The sequence below is a fragment of the Phoca vitulina genome, unplaced genomic scaffold, assembly GCF_004348235.1.
Source record: "Phoca vitulina isolate PV1807 unplaced genomic scaffold, GSC_HSeal_1.0 scaffold3, whole genome shotgun sequence".
Classification (NCBI taxonomy): domain Eukaryota; kingdom Metazoa; phylum Chordata; class Mammalia; order Carnivora; family Phocidae; genus Phoca; species Phoca vitulina.
The window spans coordinates 80,979,061-80,994,348 of record NW_022589706.1 but is presented as its reverse complement, the minus strand read 5'-3'; the positions used below and the strand labels follow the sequence as shown (position 1 = coordinate 80,994,348).

At 38.2% G+C, this 15,288-nt stretch overlaps 1 protein-coding gene across 3 annotated transcripts in view; it reads left to right on the top strand.

Moving 5' to 3' along the window:
• The window catches only part of PPA2 (inorganic pyrophosphatase 2), an 86,306-nt gene extending 72,539 nt beyond the window's left edge, over positions 1-13,767 (top strand). The window contains exons 10-11 of one of the 3 annotated variants that reach the window (XM_032400937.1): positions 9,853-9,892; positions 10,963-13,767. In XM_032400937.1, coding sequence (XP_032256828.1) covers positions 9,853-9,892; positions 10,963-10,991 — 69 coding nt within the window. In that variant the 3' untranslated portion in view covers positions 10,992-13,767. The remainder of the gene's footprint in view (positions 1-9,852; positions 9,893-10,962) is intronic. The other 2 variants (XM_032400935.1, XM_032400934.1) reach the window with 2 other exon arrangements.
• The last annotated feature ends 1,521 nt before the right edge of the window (positions 13,768-15,288 follow it).

Sequence of the window (15,288 nt, the reverse complement as noted above, 5' to 3'; positions counted from 1 at the left end):
TTCCTTGAGATATGTAAATTACCAAAGTTCACTGAAGAAGAAATAGGCATAAACAAATTAAATGTGTACTTAAAATCTTTGCATAAACACAATACTTGGCGTAGCTGACTTCCACTATTTTTATTCGCATTGTAGGTTCTAGCCAGTGCAATAAAAAGAAGGAAAGGGCATCCAGCTTATAAAGGAAAATGGCGTGAATGTCTGTGTAGAATATTCAATAAAATCTACCTGAAAGTGACCAGAATAAGTGATTTTAACAAGTTTGTTGCAGGATACAAGATCAATATACAAAAAACAATTATATTTTTATATGCTAGAAATAAACAGTTGGAAACTAAAAGTCAATATGATATTTATAATGGCATCAAAAATATGAAACACCTAGGGATAAATCTGGAAAAAAATATGTGAAGAACCTGTTAAAGTATTGCCGACAGAAATCAGAGAACTATATTAATAGATATATTTATAAACATAAATACATCATGTTTATAGGCTGGAAGACTCAAATTATGATGTTCTTCTCAAATTGATCTATATAGATTTCAGTGCAATGTCAATCAAATTCTAATACACTTTTTTATAGAAATTAACAAACTCGTGTAACAAACTCATAAGTACCAGAGACCTAGAATAAATTAAACAACTTTATAAAGAAGAAAGTTGGAATAGTAACTTCCTGATCTCAGGACATTTTATAAAACTACAGTAATCAAGAGACTTTAGTAATGGTGTAAAACTAGACAAATTAATGAAACCAAATCCAGAAATAGACCTACATGTATGTGGACAACTGATTTTCAAAATGATACTCTTTTCAACAAGTAGTACTTGAACAGTTGGTTATTCCATATGGTACCAAAGAAACCTCACTTCAATCCATACCTTGCACTTTATATATGATAATTGTCTAAAATGCATCCTAGACCAAAATTTAAAACATAAAACTATAAACCTGTTTTGGTCTTGGGTTAGTTAGGCAAAGTTTTTTAGATATGGCACTAAAAGCGTAACCTATTTTCAAAAATGATAAATTGAATTTTATTAAAATTAAAAATTTCTCTTCTGTAAAAAAATAAGACAATAAAAAGCCACATACAGTAAGAACATATTTGAAAATCATACACCTGAGAAAGGGACTTGTACTAGAATATATAAAGAATTCTCACAATTCATTAATAAGAAAATAAAACATCCCCTCACCCCCAAAGGAAATGTGCAAAATATTTGAATGGTCACTTTGCCAAAGAAGACATACTGAAAACACGTGAGATGATGCTCAACTTGACTAGTCATTAAGGAAATATAAATTAAAAACCTGACATACTTATGCACACTTCTTAGAATAGCTAAAAATATAAAAGATTGGCCATTCAATTGTGAGCAAGAATGTGGAGGAACTGGTCATTCCATAGCCTGCTGATCGGAATGAAAAATGATACAACCACTATGGAAAAAACAATCTGGCATTTTCTTGAGAAGTTAAGCATAGACCTACCATGTGATCTAGCCATTCCACTTTTATATATTTACCGAAGAGAAATGGAAGTATATGTCCATACAAAGACTTGTACACAAATGTTTATATCAGCTTTCTTTGTAATAGACAAAAAGTGAAAACAACCCAAATGTCCATCAACAGATGAATGGATAAATTGTGGTATATTCAGACCGTATGTTCAGCAGTGGGAGTACTCAGCAATAAAAAGAAATGAATATTTGATACATGCTTATAACATGGCTGACAATTTTATTTTTTTTTTATTTTTTTTTTTATGGCTGACAATTTTAAAAAATTTAGGAAATTGAGTATATAAAGGCAGACATATACATATTATATCATACCATTTATATAAAATTTTAGGAAATGCAAATGCTCGTGTATAGTGACACAAAACATCATTGGTTGGAGAGTTTGGGAGAGAGCCAGGGAGGAAAGATTTTGCAGTTTCTTTTACAGGGACAGGAAGAAATTGGGGATAGTGGGTAATATGTTTATTATCTTGACTGCAATGATGACTTTGTGTATATATGTCAAAACTTACTAAACGATAATATAAATAGAGTGTGCACCATTTATTTTATGTTGGTGTTAGTCCCGTGACTTTCTTTATGGGGAAAAAAAAAAAAGTTCCAGAGTCAGACCATCTAGGTCCAAATATCAGGTCTTTCATTCATAACTTAAGACAAATTATTTAACTTATTTATGCCTGGTTTCTTTATTTATAAAATGGAGCTAAGAATAATATCTTCCTTATAAGAGTTACTATAGAGAATTGGATGAGATAATTCAGGTAAAATGTGAAGCAGCTAGAAAGTATTCAATACACGTTGGGTTTTATTATCACTATTGGCATTAATGTTGTTGAATTCAATGGACCACAGAGAGAAAAATCCCTTCTATTCCAGCTTCTTGAATACTTCCAGTGATGAGGATGTCACTCCTTCATGAGATAGCCCATCCCATTGTTGGATATTGGAAAAGTCATTGTGACTAATTTAAATTATTCAGTGAGAATCAGTCCTATATTCAGAGACTTGAACAGGAAGAAAGGGAAGAGGAAAGAGAATTTAGTTTCTACAACATAACTTATTCTAATACTTAACCACTTTTCCCATCTGGGAATTTTTTTCCCAGAATTTTCCCACATGCTTCTATTTAAGCACTTTCCTTGTATTCTGCTCTGTGAGGAAATGGAAAAATCTCTAGGCATCATGCGAAGTTGGGCAAAGTTTGAATTAGGTAATTTGTAAGGTTTTTTACTATTTGGTGACTGTAGTAATTTTGCTGGGGGAAAAAAAAAATTGACCTTTGTGAGGTTGCACACACAAACTCAGTGCATGTAGGACTGAGAAAGAACCACACTCATTGCTAAAGAAATTCCCAGACCTGTCTCAGGCCCTACACAGCCTGGTAGCCTCAGGGATTAAAATTCCTAGAATTTAGGATTCAGGGCAAAGAGAATAAGTAGCACACTCCCACTCAGTTGCAGGGCCCAGTCTCATGATACTGTGAACCTTTAGCTCACAGGAGTGGTGGAAAGCACTAGAAACTTCTGGAACTGGGAGAAGAGAGTACCTCCCAGAGAAGTCTCAGCAGTAGCAGTCTCACTTTGTTTTTGCCTTCCCTTGGCCAGGTTTCCCCTAAAAGCAGTCTCAGGCAAACCTGGAGCACACAAAGCTCAGAGATGGCCGTGATGATGGTTCATGGGTTCATGAGTAGTGCGTTGAAGGAGAAGAGTAAGGGGGAAATTTATACTTTAATTAAAAATGTACTGACTACACTTGGTAGGCTTTATTTCTTTAGTGAAGCAGTGATATCTGCAGTGTTGTGTGAAATTTGGGACGGTGATTTTGTATTTGATGTCAGGACTTCTCAGCTGAATGTTAAAGGGCAGTGCACTAGAATCAGATCCTGATTTATCAAGAAAAGATATTTTTAAAAATTTTAATAATGAATTATCATAAAGATGTTCCTTTTTGACTTCTTAAAAGCTCACTCTGCATCACCACTCAAAGGTGAAACAAATGAAAATAAGGTCATTTTGTTTGATTCTAGCCAATTATATACATTATTGGAAGGAAGAGGAAGTAGATTAAACTTACATAACCTAAAATACTCTGCATTTTGTCTATGGATAACTAAGAATTGGTCATATTTTGCTGGGTTTCTAAAGCAAAAATCAGAAAAGAAATGTAAAAGTAAAACTAATACACAGCAATTGCCTTATGAACTGTGGAAATATAATGCAGGAAGAGAATATTCAAGATAATTTAATTAATTTAATTAATTTAATTAAATCAATTTAATTAATTAAATTAATCAACTACAAGCCTGCTATACCTGAATGAAAAACTGGGAACTTTTTTTCCCTTTAATTTTTATTATTAATTTAATAATAAAGTGAAAGAATATCAATTCTTATATAGGAAAGCACAGTTTTATAGTGTTTCAATCAGTGTATCATGTTAGTTAATTAAGTTGAACAAATGTAACCTGCAATGGAAGATGCTTGTAGGGACCTGGTGGGGTTATATGAAGTAGAGGCACTAAGTACAGAGCAGTTGTATTAATGGTTCATATCAACTTAAAATACAGTTTAAGCATGAATTGGGACAGAGGCTAGAGTAAGCTTTCTTTGGTGGGTAAAAGAAAGAGGAATACTTTGGTACTGCAAACTCCAGATTCGTTTATGAAAGTATTTTTGGAGTGGGAAAAGGAGAGATGGCATTTTTAGAATAAGAGTATAAAATAATACTGTTTTGTGGAGAATTTATATTAGATGATTAGAGTGCCCACATTTTTCCTGTAAGTAACTGAAAATGCTTTCTTCATTTCTTACCATGAAAACGTCGTGGTGGTGACTTCTGACAGAGTTGGGATTGGGTCACTTTTAGGTGCTCCTCTGTGCTGCTCTTAATTCTTCCATTTTTTGTAAGCAGGTGTAGTTTGTTGTTACATTTAAGAATCAGGAAGCCATTGACTATAGGTCAGAAATTGAAGAGCAGATGTGTCTCATGAACCCCTTGTTCTCAGATTTAAATGTTGGTCTCTCTTTTGGCATATGTTAATATGGAAAAATATAAAAAAAAAAAAAATGACCCCCAAACTATAAGAGTTCTTATCTCTGAGCGTTCAACTTATTGGTGATGTTTGTTTTCTTTTTTTATAAGGCTTTGTACATACTGAATATATTCTAACCAAGAAATATATTTTAAGATTGAAGAAATAAGGGGGTGCTGGGCTGGCTCAGTTGGTAGAGCACGTGACTCTTGATCTTGGGGTTGTGAGTTCGAGCCCCACATTCTGTGTGGAGATTACTTAAAAATAAAAATAATCTTTAAAAAAAAAAAGAATGAAGAAATAACATTCTGAAAATTATTTTTTTTAAGATTTTGTTTATTTGAGAGGGAGAATGCAGGAAGGGAGAGAGAAAGAGAGCACAAGTCGGGAGGTGAGGAGGGGCAGAGGGAGAGGGAGAAGCAGACACCCCACCAAGCAGGGAGCCCGATGCGGGGTTCGATCCCAGGACCCTGGAATCTTGATGTGAGCCGAAGGCAGACACTTAACCGACTGAGCCACCCAGGCGCCCCTGGAAATTATTTTTAAAATAAAATGTAATGATAAATGTTTCAGCTGGAGTAGTTTGTTTCTGTCCTGTAATACTTCTTAGGTTAAGGAGAAGTTGCTCAGTGACCCTGTTTTGTCCAGGCACACCTCATTTTATTGCCGTCCACTTTATTGTGCTTCACAGATGCTGCATTGTGTACATATTGAGGTTTGTGGTAACTGTCAAGCAAGTCTGTTGGCTCTGTGCCACTTTTCTAAAAGCATTTGCTCACTTTGTGTCTCTGTCATGTTTTGGTAAATTTCAGACTTTTTTATTACCATATTTGCTATGGTGATCTGTGATCAGGGAGCTTTGATGGTAACTATTGTAATTGTTTTGGGGCGCCACAAACCACACTCATAAAAGGCAGTGGACACAATCGACAAATGTGTGTGTTCAGACTGTTCCACTGTCTGGCTGTTCCCCATGTGGCCCAAAGAGAGGCTTTCCTATCACCTGAGACAAAACAATATTGAAATTAGGCCAGTTAATAACCCTACAATGGCCTGTGAGTGTTCAAGTGAAGGGAAGAGTCCCACGTCTTTCATTTTAAATCAAAAGCAAAAAATGACTAACCTTAATGGAGAAGGCACATTTTGAAAGCCAAGACGGGCCCAAAACTAGGCCTCTTGCTTCATACAATAAGCCAAATTGTGAACGCAAAGGAAAAGTTCTTGACTACTCCAGTGAACACCCAAGTGATAAGAAAGCAAAACAGCCTTATTGCTGTTATGGAGAATGTTTGAGCGGTCTGGACAGAAGATCAAACCAGCTACAACATTCCCTTAAGCCAAAGCCTAATCCAGAGCAAGGCCCTAACTTTTCTCAATTCTGTGAAGGCTGAGAGAGGTGAGGAAGCTGCAGAAGAGAAGTTGGAAGCTGGCAGAGGTTGGTTCATGAGGTTTTAGGAAAGAAGCCATCTCCATAACACAGAAGTTCAAGGTGAAGCAGCAAGTGCTGATGGAAAAGAAGCTGCAGCAAGTCAGCAGAAGGTCTAGCTAAGATGATTAATGAGTGTGGAGACGCTAAGCAATTGATTTTCAGTGTAGATGAAACAGCCTTCTATTGGAAGAAGATGCCACCTATAACTTTCATAGCTAGAGAGGAGAAGTCAGTGCTTGGTTTCCAAAGCTTCAGAGGACAGGCCGACTTGTCAGGGGCTCATAAGCTAGTGACTTCATTGCCATCCCACAAATCCTCAGACCCTGAAGAATTCTACTAACTTTACTCTGTCTGTGCTCTGTAAATGAAACAACAAAGCCTGCATGACAGCACATGTTTACAACATGGTTTACTGACTATTTAAGCCCACTGTTGAGACCTAGTATCCTTTCACAATATTATTACTCATTGACAATGCATCTGGTCACCCAAGACAGTTGATGGTGATGTACAGTGAGATTCATGTTGTTTTCATGCCTGCTAACACAACATGCATTCTGCAGCCCATGGATCAAAGGAGTGATTTGGACTTTCAAGTTTACTACTTAAATACCTTTCATAAGGCTATAGCTGCCACAGATAAGTGATTCCTCTATGGATCTGGGCAAAGTAAATTGAAAACCTGCTACAAAGGCTTCACCGTTCTAGACCTCATTAAGACCATTTGTATTTCAAAGGAAGAGGTCAAAATATCAACATGAACAGGAGTTTGGAAGAAGTTGATTCCAACCTTAATGGATGACTTTGACGGGTTCAAGACTTCAGTGGAGGAGGTAGCTGCAGATGTGGTGGAAATAGGAAGAGAACTAGAATGAGAAGTGGAGTTTGAAGATGGGACTGAATTGCTGCAATCTCATGGTAAAAGTGGAATGGATGAGGAGTTGTTTATTATGGATGAACAAAGTGTTTTCTTGAGATGAAATTTGTTCCTGGTGAAGATGCTGTAAAGATTGTAGAAATAACAAAGGATATTACATAAATTCAGTTGATAAAGTAGCGGCAGGGTTTGAGAGTATTAACTCTACAGTTTTGAAACAAGTTCTACTGTAGGTAAAATGCTGTCAAACAGCATCACATGCTGCAGAGAAATTATTCATGAAAGGAGAAGTCAATCAATGTGGCAAACTTCGCTGTTGTCTTATTTGTTTAAGAAACTGCTAAGCCACCCAAACGTACGGAACCACCACCCTGATCAGTCAGCAGCCATCAACATCAAGGCAAGACCCTCCACCAGCAAAAAGATTGTAACTCACTGAAAGCTCAGGTGATGGTTAGCATTTTTTAGCAATAATTTTTAAATTAAGGTATTTACATTGTTATTTTAGATATAATGCTATTGTGCACTTAATGGAGTGTATACAGAACCTTTACTAGGAAATCAAAAAGTCATTTGGCTCATTTTATTGCAATACTTGCATTATGGCAGTGGCAGAACCAAACTTGCATATCTCTGATGTATGCTTATATACCACATGTTTCCTTCCTCTGAAATGTTTGGCAGCTCCAGCAAGAAACATGCTCATTTTGAACAGGAAAGCTAAACAGCTAACTTTCCAACAAACTTTGTAATAGATGTCCTGCACAATTGAAAGAGCATACCAATTGCAAAGAATAAAGAAGTTACTCTTACTGTCTGTGTAGTAAAACAGCCATCAAATCCCAGGGGCCTACTCTCAGTGAGTATAATTTTTATACTGTGGTGGTACTTTCACACCCAGGTTTACGTAAGTTCTGTCATCCTCCAAACCAACCATCGTTAAGCATTTTCTTGTGCTAGGAAGCTGAATAGAATTTTTTCTTGGTTTTTTTTGAAGTACTTGGAAATCTCAAGGATGTTCTGTATAGAATTTATACAGAGGTTTTTTTGTTACATCATTTTTCTGTGACAGAACATAAAGTACATTTGATTAGCCTTTTTCTTAAAGAGTAAAAGGAAAAATAACTTTACACTATTTATGGTTCAGAGGAATGTATTAGGGTTCTCCAAAGAAACAATAGGATGTATAGATATATGTAAAAAGTGATCGTGGAGGCTTAGTGAGTCCAGAATCTGCTGAGTAGGCCAGCAAGCTGGAGACAGAGGGGAGCCAGGGATGCAGATGAAGTCCAAAGGCAGTTTGCCAGAAAATTTCCTCTTGCTTGGGGAGGCTGGTCTTTTTGTTCTAGTCACGCCTTCAACTGATTGGTTGAGGCCCACCCACATTAAGGAGGGCAGTCTGCTTTACTGAGAGTTTACCTATTTAAATGTTAATCTCAGCTACAGACACCTTCCAAGTTGACGCATTAATTATCCAGAGGCTATTTACTGTTGCTGAAATTTAAGTTTTTCTTCCTACTGACTTGTTCTTATTCAGTAGTGCCCTTAGACCTAAGCAAGGAGGGCCCTACTTTGCTTTGGCCTTCATCAGTTATGTCCCTCCCCATAAGGCAAGACCAAGGGACCAAAGTTGTGCATTCACCAGGAGCCAAGCCCCCGCATTCCATACCACACTCTAGCTACTCAAAATCCTTTGCCCACATAGCTGCAAGCCTGTTTCTAGGGTCTTCATGGGCATCTCCCCAAGTCCATGCTCATTCCTTTGTGAACAGTGTGCTCACTGTTACTTCTGCAGGGTCCATTGGGTGGCTCTTCGGAGGCAGGGAGTACATAAATGTGTGGGCTGGAATTTCTGCCCTTGTGCAAGGGGGGCCCCTCACTACAGCCTGGAGCCTGCGAACGGGAGAGAAGTGGGGCAGGATGAGGGCCACGTGCCTCTCTTCCTTACTCTGCTGTATTCAGGCAGTCTCTGGGGTGTCTAGAATGCCAAACGAGGGCTTCCAAGTCGTTACAAAAGTATATTTCTCAAGATAGGAGGATGGAGCATACTTTATACTCCATTCATCACTTTGTTAGCTTGATTTATAACTTTTAAGTATTCACATGTATGGTATGCGGTCTTCCCTTTGTACCTTTGTCCCAGACCTCAAAGGTTAGAAACAGATCTTTCCTATTGAGGGTGAGCAAAATCAGAGAATTAGAAGTTGGTTATTAAATTTGAAATCTCAAATGTGTTATAAAATCAGGGTAGTGGTTATCCCGAGGGGAGAAAAAGTTATGATTGGGGAAGGGCCTGGCCTGTTCCATTTCTCAACTTGGGTGGTGATTACATAGATGTTTATTCTTGGGCTTTGTGCATTCCTCTCCATGGATGAGGGATCTCTCAATAAAATGTTAAAAAAAAAAAAAAAAAAAAAACTAAAAAATGTATTGTTCTTAATTAGGAAAAAAAATCTGGCATCTCAGAAAAGCCTTTCTTTCAAACTTGTCTATCACAGATTATACTACATTTGTTTTATAAATCTTGGCCCAGTCATGGAAATAAACAGAAAAATTAAATGCTCTAGAAGACAGCTAAATAAATTACATAATGTGTGTGTGTGTGTGTGTGTGTGTGTGTATGCATGTGCATGATGTGTCTATGAATGTGTGTGTTGGATTTTTGTCCTCTAGTCCTCAGCCAGGGAAGCAACTGAAAGAAAACCTCTTTCTCTCCTCTGCATTCTCAGTAGTTCCCATGGGTTAATGAGAAAAATATTTTCAAGCATGCTTTTTTTATTTGACTCTGTCTGTGGTTTGTTTATCCCAAAGAAGAAGCAATGATAATTAGAGGCAGAGAGGAGTACTTACTTTTCTCAGGTTAGAGAACCATTGCGCATAAAGTTTGTTTTATAGTTTCACGAAAAAAAAAAAAAAACCATTGTGGATGTAGTTTCCACATCTAGATATTCGTAACAGGGACTCTTTGTTTTTATCTTTCAGGTGTCATCGTCACCAAATAAGGGAAGAAATAAAGAAGAAGGTACGGTTTTTGGTTCTTGAGGAGCTAGATATATAAATTTGTTTATAATGGTGGAAACCAGAAAAAGTACAATAGGTTAATTTAAAAGTTATATAAACCAAGTAAAATACTTTTTAAAATAGTCATTAAAATTTTCAGATGAAATCAATTATTTCCTAATTTCAGAAAATGAGAAGGAGCACATATATTACTTCTAGGCTAGAAAATAGTTTGTGTTAGTGACATTTTTGGTGAAGTACTGAGAGGTTTCAGGTACTTTTGATAAATTTAATGAGACTCCAGATACCTGAATTTGGGAGATTTTCTTTATTATCTCATCATTTTAATGAATCATTTTAAATAAATATCTTAAAATCAAAATTTATAGTAGGATTGAAAATACTGTATTTTTTGTTAACCATTATTTGAAGCTGTTTTGAGAAACAAGTAAAAATGTTGTGTAGTAAGAATTTCAGAATATAAGCATAGGCACGAAGCATTCATCTTTGAAACTTTGCAAGATTTTTGATCCTTTGTTTTAATATAAAACATTAGAAGAGCATTCAACTCGCAAAATTGGAGGAAAAATTAGAACTATTTACTGTGTCAAGTTCTATGATGTTTAGAAAAGAGCAGATCTGTAGACATTTCATGGGAAAGCAAGCTGTATTCCTTATATGGGAAACTAACAGACTGTTTCTTTTCAATACTATCCCATTTTGAGATATTTGACAGGCAGTCAAATTTTGCAGTACAAGGTTTTCCTAGACCTTTCATGCTGTAGCTAGGACACTAACTTCTGTGTTATTCGGTAGAGACTAAAATGATCCAGAAAGATGAAGGGAATAAAATGGGAAGGCTCTGGAATTTTTAGCACAGTTTTATATAAGGCTTGAGCCAAATGAGAGAACTTAGGACAAGAGTTTAAAGGGGAGTAACTTGAAATAGGGAAATGTGTCATACCAAGCTTATGATTGTTTTTCTCTGCCTAAATACTTCCTAAAGGTCTGAATTAAATTTGTCTTCCCTCCTCCCTCCCTCCCTCCCTCTTTACCCCTTCCCCGACACCCTCTTCCCCATTTCAAACACAGAGCAAGTGTGGCACTTCCTTGGCAAGTGATTCGAACATTTGAAGTTCTGCCATCAAGATTCCAATCTCCAAGAATTCCACGACTCCCTCTCCCCCAAGTGCTAGCAACAGGCAGATCTATGAGAATTTACTGACTTCCTCTTGAAACTTTTTTCCCCCAGCGTTTTTTGAGATATACAATATGTAAATAAAGACTGATATTTTTAAATTACTCGGATATTTATTGATATGAAAAGAAGATTTTGTTTAATTTCATAGCAGAAATTTAGAAGCATTGAGTTTTGACCAGTTCTAATTTCTGTGGCTGAAGGAACCCATCAATTTTATCAGCTTTTATTTCTGTAGGTTAATGTAGAAATTACAAATTTAGTAAGCTAATTAGATTATTGTGGATAATTACTCTCATTTTCATACCACATTATCTTTTTTCAAGTTGCTGGTGGAACCTTTCTTTAGCCAAACTCTGTCCTCTATTAGGCCTGTGTAATGTGTTTACATTTATTAAGGTTCTTTCCTAGAATTTATTACTTTAGAGGGCCTAAACTCTCTGATTCTCATTCAGGCCCCTTAGTCTCAATTCTCACCTCTCTGGCAATGAAGCTGAAGTCTTCATAAGAAGCCCAGGTCTCGCACATGAGGTCTGTCTCTTGGATGTCTCTTGGACGTCTGCAACCCCTCTGGTCCAGAACTGAACTCTCTTACCTTCCCTCGTTCTTCAGCAGTGGAATTCACATTCTCCTAGCCCCCCCACTCAAACCCTTGAAATCATATTGAACAACCTCCTTCTGTCTTCATTCATGAAGATCATCTAAATGTTTCTTGGCCCTCTCCATTCCTTTCCACCTCCCTCTGGCCCCTGTGCTGGTTTCCCCCCTGATTTCACTTGGATCCTTGGAGCCTCCCAGCTCCTCTCCATGGCCCCCGGATCCAGCCCTCCGCCTCAGCCCCTTTGCTCTAGCTCCAGTTCATGCCCCCCTGTCTCCTGAGCGAGTTGTTCTGCCTCTGGCTTTTTCTCCCTTTCATGCCATCCTCCACATGGCCAGTTATTTTCCTAAAGCAAAGGTCTCGCCTTGTTATATTTTCTCAGAATGCCTTCAATGGCTTTCCATGTTGTGGAGGAGAAGAATCAGACCCTCTGATTTCCCCAGGAGTCCCACCCTCCAGCTACGCCACGCTACTCACTCCTCTCCAAGAACATCTTGTCTGCTCACACGCCCTTACTGTGCTGCTCTGGCCAGTTCTGTTCAGATCTTTTCTTCCCCTTTTCTCTTTCTGTTACCATTATGAGCATGTTCTATTTGCATAATCTGTTTTGAAATTTACAAAGCGCTGTTACAATAGCTACCATTTCTTGAGCATCTATTGTGTCGTTGGTTTTAGATGTCATGCATGCATAAGCCCTATAAGGTAGGGATTGCCCACTTCATTTTGAGGCTCCGAGAAGTTCTGTAACTTGCCCTAGGTCACACAGTCAGTTTCAGAGCCAGAATTAACACTCTTGACTCATTAGTATGGCTCTAAATGCTGTTTTTCCACCCTGCTGTGCATGCTGCTTCCCACATACAGCCGCCTTGTGATGTAGGCAAAGCTCAGAGTATGCCTGTTTTACAGATGAGGAGAGAGGCACAGAGGGTTAAAGTGATTAGCCCAAGTGACATAGTAATGTTCACTTGAGACATCTTTGGGAATATGTAAACTTCTTTGGAGGACATCTAAGAATGTGAGGAGAGAATCTGTTGTTTTTAAGTTTATTGATACACTGATTTTTTTATGTTGTGGAAATAATAAAGCATAGAGGAAATAAGGAACAACTATTATTGCAGTAGTTGTAAACAGTAAGCTGAGTTATCAAAAGACAAATTAATGGGCTTGTGGCATGTTGTGTATTAATCTCCCAAGAGTTGGAAGAGAGAGGCCATGTCTGGTGGGGCAACCCACACCTGCTGGACTCCTCCCCTCCTAGAAGTTAGTAGTACTTAGATGCTACTTAGTGAGCCTTGCTGACCTCAGTACGGTTAATCAAAATTGTCTTCACAGTATATGATTTTGCGTAGTTATAATCTTAATAAATACATAATTTTGAATTTTAACTTTTCTTACAGGCATCTTTCTACATTGCTACATGGCCATCATTATAATGGTGACAGTTACATTTAATTGAATGGCTATTTCATGATTGTTTCATAGTGTCTTCCAGACTAGCTGATCTGATCTTTGCCAGCCCTTTCCCATGGAACAATTAGTAAATTTTATACTATATAGTTATAAAGGAAAACTCCTGGAAAAAGTGGAGTAAATCATTGTTAAAATTGCCTCCGACAAATTAGGAAACCAAAAGTGACCCGTGGATGGGTTTAGGTAACACTTACTAGAGCAGTAACTGTGGATGTGAAAAATCAGAGGTAGACTATCGATGATTCATTTTTCTCAAACTTGCTGTTATTATAAGTATCTGAAATTTTTCTGAGGTTTTATTTTTCACATACAGACAGAATTCATTTCATACATGGGACATTTAATTTCACCCCATTGTGCAGAAGGAGTGCATTGAATTTCATAAAACCCATTTCTCCATCAAGGACTACATGTATGTTTAGCAGTGTGTATACTCATTAAGAGCAGCATTTGATGATTTATTCCCAGAAGAGGGAATATTGTCATAGATAAAGATATGTCTTGTGACTGCTCATTTATCTTTATTACTTATTATTACTATCTTATTATAGAGTGGATTACATCTATAAATTCTGGGTAGTGTCTTTTTTCATCGTCCTTGTACATTGTGTCCAAGGTGTGTATCAGGGTTCGCCTGTGGGGGGTCTTTGAAACACCAGCTTCAGAATCACTTAGAATGCTTCTTAAAAATCTTTCCAGCTTTCCCTAAAAATCTGTTAAGTCAGAATTGGGGGAAGGGGGCCCCAAACATGTTTTCCCCTCATCCCCATGAGTCTTATATATTCAAATTTTAAACCCATTGGTTTAGATAATCGAGGGATAGATCATCATACTGGGGATTTCTCAGTTGATGTTCTGTTTGAGACTGTTCCCCTAAGAAGAGGAGAAAGAAAACTAGATGTCTGCCTTTGTAGTGGGCTTGTGCACAGAAGGTTATCATTGCCTCCTGGTAGGAAAAAAAGACAAAAAAAACTAAAGGGAATAAAGTTAATACTAAGTTTAGTGTTAAATGTGTTTTTGGTTTCAAATCAGAAAAATTTACACCTGATGGGAATAACTTTTGATTTCTAAGTTATCAATCAAACTGGTTGGATAAAGTGCCTGAGCCCACAGGAATCGGCCACCCCGCCAGCACCACACCTGGCACCTGTCTTCTGAAGGCCCAGTGACAGAGAAGCTTCTGCTTCTGATGGGACAGCCGCAGAGAAGTCGCAGCAGTGAGACGGCTGGCTGCGCTCTGACAGGAGCGGAGACCGCGCGGCGACAAGACGAGAGCTTTGTAAAATGTGTGAGGCTGGCCGCGGGTCAGGGCTTCTGCCATTGACCTGACGTTACCCTATTTGGATGACCTGTGAGAACAAACTCCACTTCTCATATTATCCCCCAACTCAAAGGGAGCCAGGAGCCCACTGCAGCCAGGAGGGAAGGCATAAGCTGCTCTTGGCTTCGGTCAAAATTGAGCTCTCTGTGTCAGGACCAACAATGCATCTGTCAGTCATACTCTGAATGCCACGACTCAAGGTATCCTGGCGCACCCCGAGAGGAAAGCTTCAGTGCGTCCCTTCTCTAGTAGGAACACCCAACACATCAAGGACTCTTTCCCCTTTCTGAGTACCTCGTTGCAAAGGGTTGAAGCCTGCCGAAAGATTAGAGGGCTTTAATTACATCAATCCTGAATGCATCTGGTTATAGTGATTTTATTTAACCAACCCTCTGTTTTTAGAAATGCTTCCTCTTTTTTGCTATTTTAAAATTCAGCAATTATTTATTGACTACCTATATATGTGCCAGGTACTATTCCAAGTTCTTCGGCTATGTCAGTGCAAGACATACAAAAGTCCCTGCCCTTGTGGACCTTGCATTTGCGTGGGGAAGACAGATCATGAACATCGTAGGTAATTTATATTGTATATGGAAGAACAAGAACAGGGTAAGGTGAACACGGGCAATCCAGCCTGGGTCCAGGGGTAAGAGTGTGAAGTGGAATTTTAAATGGAGTAGGTGAGGACAGGCCTCCCTGGGAAGACGACAGCTGGGCAGAGGGTTGCTGAGAAGCAGGAGTGGGCTCACGTGGGTGTCTGGGGGAAGAAGAGCACTGAGGCAGAGGGAACACCAAGAACAAAGGCCCTGAAGCAGGAGTATGGCCGACTGG